This window comes from Anopheles coustani, chromosome 2 (genome assembly GCF_943734705.1).
Source record: "Anopheles coustani chromosome 2, idAnoCousDA_361_x.2, whole genome shotgun sequence".
Classification (NCBI taxonomy): domain Eukaryota; kingdom Metazoa; phylum Arthropoda; class Insecta; order Diptera; family Culicidae; genus Anopheles; species Anopheles coustani.
The window spans coordinates 16,312,331-16,324,053 of record NC_071289.1 but is presented as its reverse complement, the minus strand read 5'-3'; the positions used below and the strand labels follow the sequence as shown (position 1 = coordinate 16,324,053).

At 49.0% G+C, this 11,723-nt stretch overlaps 1 protein-coding gene across 1 annotated transcript; it reads right to left on the bottom strand.

Annotated features, from left to right (window-relative positions):
- Positions 1-4,673: 4,673 nt before the first annotated feature.
- LOC131263990 (uncharacterized) lies at positions 4,674-6,236 on the bottom strand (the record flags this gene model as incomplete). Its single annotated transcript, XM_058266281.1, has 2 exons — positions 4,674-4,874; positions 4,962-6,236. Coding segments are annotated over 2 exons (1,476 nt in total), but the record flags the coding sequence as incomplete, so codon positions are not given.
- Between the last annotated feature and the right edge of the window lie 5,487 nt (positions 6,237-11,723).

Below are 11,723 nucleotides of genomic sequence, written 5' to 3'. Positions count from 1 at the left end.
GAGCGTGTTCAGCCTTTCCACGGTTGTTAGATAACCGTTATTGAGGCCTGCCGCGATGTTGCTGTTGCTGTTCAGCTGCTTCAGGACGGCCATCTCCGCAGTTAAGCCGCTCTGGACGAGCTGGCTCAGCTGGCTGATGGCCGTGCTGACGGCCTGAAAGAGCGGAGTCACATTCACGTTTGATTTGTCCGCTGCAAGGGTGCCGAGGGCGGTCGCAATTGCCGTACCCTTGGTGGTAATTTTGGAGCCGATTTGCATAAGGGCAGTCTTCATATTATTTAGCAAGTTGTAGCCGGACGTGAGCGGCAGGTCCGTATTGTCAACTCTGTCAAACGTGCTAATCAGTGTGGTGGACAGGGTGATCACTTTCGGGGTTCCGGTAAGAGTGGCCTTGATGGCAAAATCTGGCCGTGGCTCGGCCCTGGCATGCTAAATAATGAAGCCAAATAAAAAAAAACCGGTGTGAGTATATCGTAGTTAGCGTGACGTAACAGCCGAACGCAATTGGAGCGATTTGATGACGTGTCGTGTTTCATCCTCACCTGCAGGGTCGTTCCCAGAAAAACCACCAGTGCCAGCAGCGGCAGGACATTGCATCCCCAGTTCATCTTCATCGTGCCCCAGGAGGAGTATGCACACATTCACTCACAAACACTCACGAACTGGTACGGTGAGTTTTTGACCTATGACCCGCGCGTTTGTTTGTCTTCCAGGCTGTGCCCGTTGCTGGTACAGACGGTGCGTTATGGGGGTTCTACGCAAGCGAACCAACTGAGTAGGAATACTTCACGGCGTGTCTTCATGCTGCGTCGGAAATCTGCAACGGTGCGCACGAATTTTTAGATTTTTCCCCCCCTTGTTGTTCTTTATCCTCTGTCGTAGAGACAACGTGTTGTTATTCAACTTGGTTGATTTGTTCAGCTAGTAGCAAGGCTGGCACTTGCAGCTGTACAAAGTATCGCGTGGAGCTGTTCAAGTCGTTCGTTTTTTTTTTGTCTGAAACGTTGTAACAATTATCGCAACTCTCCCGTAGGGAATTATTATGATAGGTTTATTTGTATGAAAGGTTTGCAATATTTTTAAAATTCTTCTAGAAACTTTTCGCATACAGTAGTATTTGATCATGACGAAACGATATCCTATGTTATTATAGTAGGTGGTTAAATGGAAGTATTTATGTTTTTTTAATTCTTCATTCTCGAAAAAATATTTTTATCTACAATTGTTAGTTTGTAAAATGTACTTAACAGCTTAATCAAAAGATTCTCTAAGTAAGGTTAGAAATGTTTCCGTATTTGAAATTTTCACATTGTTCTTCTTTAAGCTGTTTGTATATGCAATTGCTTTATATTACTACGAATGGCATATACAGTTCAATAATAACCCAAGATGAGGGTGGGTACAACAAATACAGTGGTAGCGCCAGTTAGAAAATCGGCCCATGAGCGCCGAGGCCCACCACCTCGCCGGCGTGGGTTCGAATCCCAACCGAAACCGGACCCTCCTCCTCTGTATGAGAGGACTGACTATCAACGTACAAAAGGGAAAAGGTCTAGTAAGCTTTTCATGGGCAGGCATGACCAAAAAAGCTTGTTGTTACGCCAAAAAGACGAAGAGCTTATGCTGTCCCCAATGGGAGGACCAACACTGGGTAAAGCCAATCAGGAGATCAATCTTAGGCAACCAATTATGAGATAGAACTATTTTCATAGCAACCATGAGCAGTTTTAATTGGATTTTCGTATTCAATAAGTCATTCAGTGTCGGCAGGTTCAAACGAAGCCGGCTAGTATGGATTACTTCTACGGATGAGCAAGGCAACGTTGGAGCATGGTCCAGACCAGTAAAATGAATGAAAATTCAAATATTCGATCAGTTATTGGCCGATATTTGAACCGATTTATTTTTAAGTGATTTATAATGTAATTTAATAGAATTTATTTGGTCAAACCAACGAAAAACAAAAACACACACACATACAAAACAGTTTTAAGCAATACATTTACTTCACTAGTCGGTAAACGGTGGGTGCAGGGGAGCTTTACTACGCCATTGACCCATCCGTTTCGCAAGCGTCGACGTTCGCCTGGAGTTCATTCATTACCTGCCGAATTGCGAACTTTTGTGCGTGGTAGCAGGCTGAGAAACGCTGCACGCTGGAATCCGTTTCGTGCGTGAACAGCTCCTTGAGGTAGTCGCGCTTGGCCGTGGTCAATCCCAACAGCGTGTCGTAGAGGGGAGCGATCTGAGCGTGGAAGGAGAAACAAACAGGTTAAAGAGACATAAAGTTGGATACCAATGACCGACGACGTAAGAACCGAATGCAGCTAAAGGTTACCATCGAGAAGCAGTGCGTATTGTCCGGGAATGAGATGCAGGTGGTGAGCGCTTCGGACAGATCCTCCACGTCGAACAGGATGAGCTGTACCAGCGGCTCAGTGGCCTCGTAGAGGTAATCGAATTTTACGTTCTCGTTTGCGTAGCAGTCGCCCACCATGTCCACGAAGTTCGCGAACATGTTGTACGCCAATGAGGAGTACTTCTCGAAACAGAACGTCGCGTAGTAACCATTGTCGATCAGCACGTGCACCACCGCAAGCAAGGGCAGGCAGCCTTCCTCGCTGAAGAACTCCGTCACGTCGTCGTCAACGGCACCCACGAGATCCAGGTAGGCGGCGACACCGTCGGTGATGTCGAGTGTCAAGGAAGCGAGCGCCTGCGTGCCGAGAATGTCGTCGACTTTGGTCAGTTCCGGTGCGAAGTTGTCGGTAAAATCGGTGCTAGCGTCCAGCTCGTCCTGGATGAGTGCAATCGCATCCGTTTCGGTTTCGTATCCTGCCTGCAGTGCCGCGGCAATCCCGTCCGAGCTTTCTCCAGCCATGGTGAGGGTCGCCGTTGAGTAATTATCGAACTCGGTCTCTACCTCGGTGATATCCGTCATCACTTTGTCCGTAATGTCGATGATGAAAGCGTCCGCCACCTCGAGCTTGTCGAGCGTGTTCGTCACGGTGTACGTGATCACCTGTATGTTCGAACGGGTCCGATACAGTGTATCCTGCACGTCCTGCATCATCTTTGGCGTAACATATTTATTGATGAGCGCCGCCGGAATGGTGGCTGAGTTCTTGCTCGCCGCCTTTGCCTGCTCGATTCCCGGCTTCAGCCGGCCGAGCGCTAGCCGCAGATTAGCCAGCGCGGTACCCATTTCTCCGAAGCTGTCCCTGAACTCGGTCGTAACGTACGTACCGATGATGTCCTCGAGGGTGGTGAACTCGTCGCTAAAACCTTGCGACAGCAGTGTCTCCATGCTGGTGATGGCGTTGGTAGCCGCATTGAACACCGTATCAATGGAGGGACCGGTGTTGGTGGCGAGGGTGGCAAAGGCTGTCCCAATGGCTTCGCCGGCCGTCGCCACATCCTGGCTGATCGAGTATAGGATGTCCCGAATAGTGGCTAGATCCTGGAAGTTAGATTCCACGTCGATACCGTACTCGTCCACGTTGGAGAAGTCCGCCTGAATGTTGTTAGCGATCGTCTGCACCTTGGCACTATTGGACACCGGTCCAGGAATGCCGAAATCCGGAAACGGTAATGCTTCTCCGCCTCCCTATCAAAACGTCACATCGTCGAAAAGGTTCGCGAGACAAAACGGAGGAGAGAAAACAAATTATCTTCATCATCATCATTGTCCATACTCTAACGCCACGTGATCGTTCGTCGTTACCAGGCAACAGAGCAGCAGCACTGCGCTGACCAGCCAACAAGCGGCGGTCCAGAAATGTCTCGATCCTCCCATTGCTTTGCACCAATCGATTATAGCAACCGCGCAACTGAGCGCTACTCCGTTCGTTTATCACTGTCCGGCTGGACGCCGTGCACTTCTGAACCGGGAAAGACGGTTACTTCCTTCCTGTGCAAATGTTTTGCTGATAGCACCGCACCGCACCGCGACGGTATCGGACACAGCAACAAAAAAGAAGCGCGACGTTTCTAAGGCAAGAACAACAAACGAAACGGGCGGGAGAAGTAGTATTCCGTCTCACCAAATTTGGCCAGCTCGGTATGCAGCTGTACAAACTTGTGCCACCGTCGTACCGTTCGCAAGAGGGCACTGCGCTCGTCGTGAATGTCGAGAAACTTGCTGGATGTTTCACCTTGAAGTAACCTTGAAAAAAGCCATGGAATGAGATTGCGAATTCGATGAAATGTTACGAAGGTATAATAAGATCTGCTCTTTTTTTTTGAAACTATACATTGTAGTGCTGTAGGTTCGTCAACATCGGTACACAACTTTATTTTTAAATCCAATTTGCAATCTGTACTGAACAGAAGCTGTCCACAATTTTCTACTTGCTCCACTGCTTATGGACGTGCACCTAACCTCAACATACGAGCAAGGGAGCACGTGAAGTGACTTAGAATTTCAGCTGAATACTTATCGAAGTGTGATATTTTTCGCGACTCGTATCGTTTCTCCCAGCATATGGAGCCAACTTCAACAGGCTTATGTTTCTTCGTACGAAGGACGTTTGAGAGGAAAATATCTTTTAACCCAAAATCTTAACTTTTTTATTATCTGCTTTTAATTGGTTCCCAAACAAAAACAGAGTTTCCAATATTTACTACCCATCTTTTTTGTAAAACCCAGTGCACAGGGCAGCCCGTACACCGCGTTAGGCGTTGGGTCCATCGAGCTCGCAAGCTTGTATATCCGCCACGAGATCTTCTGCGGACGCGAGGAGTCCACACTTGCCGCCGTTAACGCAGGCCGCCATGCGGTTGTAGCTAGCGTCCGTTTCGTGCTCGAGGATGGCGGATAGGTCCTCCTGCTTATTCACTATCACTTGGGCGAGCTCAAGGTAGTACGGACCGATCTGAGAAGGGAGGTGGAAAAGCGTGTGATGAATTAAAACATGCAGACTGAGAAACTTAGCTGAGTGTTGGAAAACACCACGACCTACCAGGGCAATACAATCTGAGCCATTCTCCCAACGGTAGAGGCAGGTCAGGATGTCTTCGGCGAGATTCTCCACGTCGTACAGGATCTGTTGGACCAGCCGATCGACGATCTCGTACAGTTTCTCCAGTCGAACTGCCTCGAGCTCGTAGCATAGCTGGAATCGGTTCGCGTTGATCGACACCAGCTCGGGTAGGCGGGGCGAGTACTTGCTGAAGCAGTAGTCGGCCCACGGTCCAGAGGCGATCAACACCTGCATAATGGCTTGCACAGGCGTGCACAGCTTTTCATCGTAGAACCGGTCCAGATAGTCATCAAGTGTGACGACCCGAACAAGATAGCTGTTTAACGTGTCCTCGGCGGCGAAGGCAATGGTGTTCCGATTGGCCTCTTCGAGTGCATTTGTGTACGCGGTCAGCACTGGCTCGAGGAAATCCGAGTAAGAGCCCAGCTGCTCCAGTTCGGTCATGGCAAATCTCAGCCCGTCGACTTGAGCAGTGTAGGTAAGCCGGAACGGAGTAGCGATGCCGTCCGACACTAGGTACGTGTTGTCCAGGAGCTCCTGCTTAAAGCCGTCGTACTGTCGGATTACTTCGATTACTGCACTATTCGCCTGCTCCATAACGGTCGCTAGGTAAATGTCGGCGTTCTCCAGATGTCCCAGCGTCAGCCCAATGATGTACGTCACCAGGGGCAGGTCGGATTTGAGGTCGTGTATGGCGCGCTGCAGCTCGTAGATCACCTTCGGTGAGACATACCGCCGGATGAAGCTGGCCGGTACGTCCGGTGCGCCGTAGGCCGTGGTCGCAGCTTCGATACCTGTCTGCATTAGCCCGAGCTGCGTTTCGAGCCGCGATAGTGCGTCGAGCAGCTCGTCGCTGGCATCGGTAAGCATATCGGTGATGTAGTCGCCAACCATCGTTTGAATGTCATCGGTTTGGTCACTCAGCCCCGTTTCCAGTAATGTGCGCAGGCTGGTGAGCGCGCTCGTCGCGTCGGTAAAAACGTCCGGCAGAGGACCGGTGCTTGGGGCAAGCGTTTCCAGCTTGTCGGTTAACTCCTGGCCCGTGGTAGCAATGTTGGTGGCGATCGTCGTAAGTGCAGTCTGCAGATTGTACAGGCGAGTGTAGTGCGACTCCAGCGAAATAGTCTTTTCGTCGATCGCGTCAAACTCGACCGCGGCATCGCTGGCAACAGTAAGCACCTTCACTGCACCCGCCACGCTTCCATCGATGCCGAAGTCTGGCCGAGGGTCTCCAAGCGCACCCTGTAGCACAAAAGCGACATAGTCAAAACATGGTCAGTTCGTATCATGGAACTGGCACACAGGAGCCACTACTCACCCGGTACAGCAGGCCCAGCACAAGCCAACCGTAAACAAATTTCATCATTAATTCTCTGGAAGACCGTCAACGGTACTGATGTGGGTCGATCAACCGTTCGACTCGAGCCGCGTTGTTCTCGTCCCTATACGAGCGTGCACAGATTTTCCGTACACGTCGGCGTCGCCTCTTTTGCGGCTGTGCAAACAAACCGTGGCCCGAGGCCGTTTGCGTCAGACGGTGGCATGTTTGTCCTCAAATCCTCTAGCGCGGCTCTTGAAAACAACCGATACTGACAACCTGCTTCGGCGTTCGTTTGCGACATGGAGGCGTACCTGTTTGTCTCTACTTTCGTTTATTTGTGGTAGATTGGGCCGGTAGGTGGCTGTCTGGTTTTGAGGTTTTGTAAAATTTCGGATGGACTAGCGACCATAGAGACGACCACTATCGGCATAACACTGTGACCTCGAAGAAAGTATTTAGTCGAATGGTGATTACGTACAGATGGTCTGGGGAGAAAAGAGACAAAGTTACTAATACGTTCGGGAAATTACTTTTGCTAAAAACTTGTTTATTTATTTCAATGAAGGATTTGGCTTAGAAAAATTGGGGGCTATGCTAGGAGGGAAGATAAAGAAAGGCGCAAAGCCACTGACATTACGTCGACATGAGCATCGCTTCGCTCGTTTCGTTTGATTCGCTGGAATTGGAGGATTCGTCCGGTCGTGGTCCGCATTCGACGCACCGATCCAGATGGAACAAAATCGCCTTGACGGAGTGCACTGTCGTGTATCTGGCGGACTTTACGCATGCCGCTAACCGAGTGTAGTTGGCATCCAGCTCTGTCTCGACGAGGCCTAGCCAGAGGACAACCTTTGCCAGTAATCCTTCACCGAGCTGGTTGAGGAGATAGCCGTACTAGAGCAACAATTAAAAAGGGTTTAGTTAGTAAAAGAAAATTACGACGACCACGCAAGTGCTTACCGTAGTCAGACAGAAGTCTTGGTTGCTCGGTAGATCGACGCATACTGCCAGCCGGTAGGCGAGATCTTCTACATCGTACAGTATAAGATCGATCCAATCCACCAGCAAATCTTCCAGCGTCCGGAGGCGGTTGTATTCGACCTCGTAGCACTTGCTGGCTGCGAGAATGTGCAACTCGTACAGGTTATACACCCGGTCGCTGTACTTGTAGAAACAGTATCTGTTGTATGGTCCGCCGGAAACGAGCACCCTGATGGTTTCTTGGATCGCAGCGCAAGTTTCGTCCTGTAAGAACTCCTCGAGGTCATTCTGCAGAGCGAGTGCGTCTGAAATGTACTCATTGTAGAAGTTCTCGTACTGAGACACATCATCTGCCAGGGAGGACTCCGTAAATCGTTCTAGCAGCGATTGCAGCGAAGGCTCCAAACTTGTCGCGTACGAGGAAACCGACGAAATCTGATCTACCAAACTGTCTATCACGGGTAGCTGTGGGAATAGAACGCATTGAACCGAATTCAGGACGTACGAGAGAACGTCACCCTGCAGGTCGCTAGTGACCTCGGCAAACTCTTGAAGCGTATATTCGAGCATCTCTTCGACTTCACCGATCGCCTCACTGGTGACATCTATCAAGAATTCGTCGGCCTGCTCTAAATCAAACAGTGTGCTTTGCACCATATATCGGATAGCGCCGATTCTCGCGCGGACATCCACAATCGCGGCTAAAGCGGCGTTCTGCACCCTGGCCGACACCTTCGAGCGGACGATGCTTGACGGGATTTGGCCCATTCCGCTGTATGCCGCCTTTGCTGCCGTCACGCTATCCTGCAGTGTCCGCAGCTTTTCCGATAGCTGGAGCAGGCCCTTTCGCATGGATTCAAATGCATCCAGAAATCTCCCCTTGATGAACGGGCCGGTAAGGCCGAGTAGCAAATCCAGCTGAGAGTTGAGCCCCGTGTCCATTAAAACCTTCAGACTGTCGATGGCAGCATCAACGGAACCAAAGGCGGTGGCGATATTGTTCGGTCCGTTGGTTGTTGCAAGAGAATGCAATTGCTGAGCCAGTGTTGTACCAGCGTCCTGGACCATGGTTCCAATGTCGACAATCGTACTCTGCACAGTGTCCAGCAACGTGTAGCCACTCGTGAGCTCTACCGTAACGCTGTTGATTTCCGTGAAGGCGTTGTTCAAACGCGACGCCTCGCTCACTACATCACTCCGGACGTTCAGGTTGGCGTTGATGCCAAAGTCCGGATTTGGCATAGCCCAGCTGGCCTGGTTTGTGGTGGAAATGGAACGTTAACATTCAGGCATCAAAGAGCGCTGCGTTACAATCTCTACAGCATTTAACGATGAGACTGGCGTTCCAATATCGGATAACTATAGTAACCGAGCACACGTTACTATGGTGAGCTGATGTTGGAAACGTCAGTCTGATCTTATTAATTTTGCCAGGGAATTGACACCACCGAGTACCTGCAGCTGGAAAAGCAGCGCGACGCTAGCAACGACTGCCGTTAGTTGGTGGCCTGGTCCTCCCATCGTTCTATTCCGTGCGATCTCTGTGCAGCTTACTTTCGATCAGACGTATCCACCGAAACACTATCACCGTCGAACCGGGCAACGGACGCGTTTATATACACGAAATCTTACCCCAAGCCTTACTTGCATCACTGCGGTGCACTGCATCACCAGCCCAACTATATCAACAGCTCTCGGTGCAACGGTGGAAAACATTACATTATAGAAAAGCTAACAGAAAAGTGTGTCGATATGCCGGGCGCAGCGTTCTGTTACCCAATGCGCACCATTTGTCGCATGCCAGGTGCTGGCCGTTTCCAAATCACTTCCCTTGCACTACATCTAGCTTAGAATGTCTTTGAATTTGGGAAACAGCTTCATTCCTCATCCCACCCGTACGGCGACAATAGGGGTGTACTTTGTTTTCCCTCTTCGGGAAATGAAAAATTGACTCGTTCTCAATAGATGAGTATCAAGAACTATGTTTGTCTCGTCAGAAAGTGTGCAATCTTAAAGATGCGACACGGTCAGGTAGTGTTGATGAAGTTTTTAATTTGACAGCCTAGGACAGTTGCGGCCCAATTGGTGTCGGGTTCCATTGCTATCTGGCGTGACTTCCAAGTGAGTCGTTGTATATAATTACGATGTATTATAAACATAGTGATTTGATTATACTTTTGAAAAAAATGACTGAATTCCAACAGCTCTATCTATCATTTAAACTGGTTAAGGTCATTATTTACGAGTAAGATTTCCAATATGCTTTTAGGTAGAAAGACCTAAACACTGTAAACTGTCATGTAGGACATCGTATAGTAAGTTATGCAGTTGCATAACTCATAGTTGGCACGCTCATAGTTGAGCACGTCGTGCTGAGATGGCCTGTACATCAATCGTTCGCCAGGCATCTCGGTCCATGGCTTCAGCTCTCCATCCCCGGGTGCATCGGATGCCACTGTGCCGTGCGTGCCGCTGGTGGGACATGGGACGCGCTAACCAACGGATCCTGAGAGCCTTCGGCACCGTCGGGATATCCGGCTCACCATCGGGATATACAGCTCTACTAGCTCGTGGTTCATTCTCCTTCTCCACGCGCCCTGCTTATATACGCCACCAAAGATGGACGGGAGCAATGGCGTTGGAGTCCGCCATAAGCAGAGTTCATGAATCATGGCCAGACAGAACGACCGGTCTTCTCAGTAAAGTAATGTCGCTGTCATCCGCGAAAATCGTGCCACAGTTGTCTAAGACCGCGCTTCTCAAGACACCGTCAAGAGTGATGTTGAATAGAAGGCAGGAAAGCACATAACTTTGCCCCAGATCCCGGTGAGATTCGAACGGATCCGACAGCATGTTCGCGAATTGTGGCCTCTAGCAGCCATACCAACTTCTCAGGGAAGCTGTACTGTCGCATGGTATTCCATATCTCCTTCCTATCTACGGGGTGGAAGGCCGCCTTGAAGTCGATGAAAAGGTAGTACGTCGGGATCTGGTGCTCTCGGCACTTCTGCAGGATCAACCGTGGAGCGAAAATGTTTCACCTCACCATACAATCAAGCACTCTACCTTGTGTTTTATCTTTAAACTCGCTTCATCATCATTTTAACCCATCTTTTGTCTCGTTCAAATCGAAGGATTTTCTGAATGCAATTTTTCTTATTCTTGTTCCGTGGGTTGTTCGTGGATTTAATCAAAATATATTAAACTAAATTTTTTTTCTTTAGGTTTTTGGTATTCTTTTCGGGTGGTTTTCTGTCAAACTTTTAATAATATCCTCCGAAGTTCAAGTAGCGCGTTCTTTTCAATATACACCACCTGTAGTCCATGCATCAGACACATAACAAGCATTATTTAACTTTGTTATTACACAGCTGTGTTTGCCTGTGACTCAACTAGTTCTATTACCATATTGAACCATTTTCTCATATTTTCATAAAGCGGAAAACACTCGCCAGACTGTTTACGGGCAGCATTAAATCATTTTATTTAATATTTTATGGCGCTTCTTCTAGAATGAATAATTATGCAATCCAACAAGTAGTCTAAGTTTAGCTTGGGTCGTTTCTCGACATGCTTCAATATTTTAGCATTGGACATTATGTCGCTTAGTTCGGTCCGTCATCTTCACATGCACTGATATCCGTATTCATATCGGCAATTCGTGCAAGCATATCGTACTTGGCTGCTACAAAGCATGCTTCCAGGCGGGCCAGTCCGGCGTCGGTTTCGGCCTCCACAAGATCTGTCAGCACCGTCAAATGAGAGTCGTCGATTTCGCTATGCAGATTATGCAGGTAGTCTTCAATGCCCTGTTTTAAAATAGAAATAGCATGGACAATTATTGTTTGAACGGAGGATATTTGAAGCCATTTTTCTTTTCTCTAATACTTACGCTATCGTTGCACTCCGTGGCGTAATCCAGGCAGGTATCCAATGTATCTATCAGGTCCTCGGCGCTGAACGCAATCTGCTCGGCAATGCTTATCAGCACGTCCTGCAGCGTGAGCAAGCGCGTAATTTCCAGATCAACGCACTGTCCAGCCGTGCGAGCGTTTATTTCGAAGAGTGCAATGGCCGCGTCACCATACTTCTCGTAGCAGTACTCGGCGTACGGTCCTTGGTCGATAAGCACTGTGACGACATTGTATATGTGATCGGCTGCTTCAGTGCCGTAGAACGCATCATATCCAGTAGATACGTCGGGGATATTGGTTTGATACGTGGTGTAGGTACCCTCAATAGATGTTATGGCCGAAGTAAGATAGTCTCCGTAGACAGATACCATCTGATCCGCTTCGTCTCCGATACCTGAGATGGTAGTAAAATCGTAACTAGCCAAAGCAGTATCCGCGTCGAACGTTTCCTGGATTAAGGTTTTGATGTCAGCGGCAGCATCATGGTATAGGCCTACTTCATCCACAAGTGCCTGTAGTTGATCG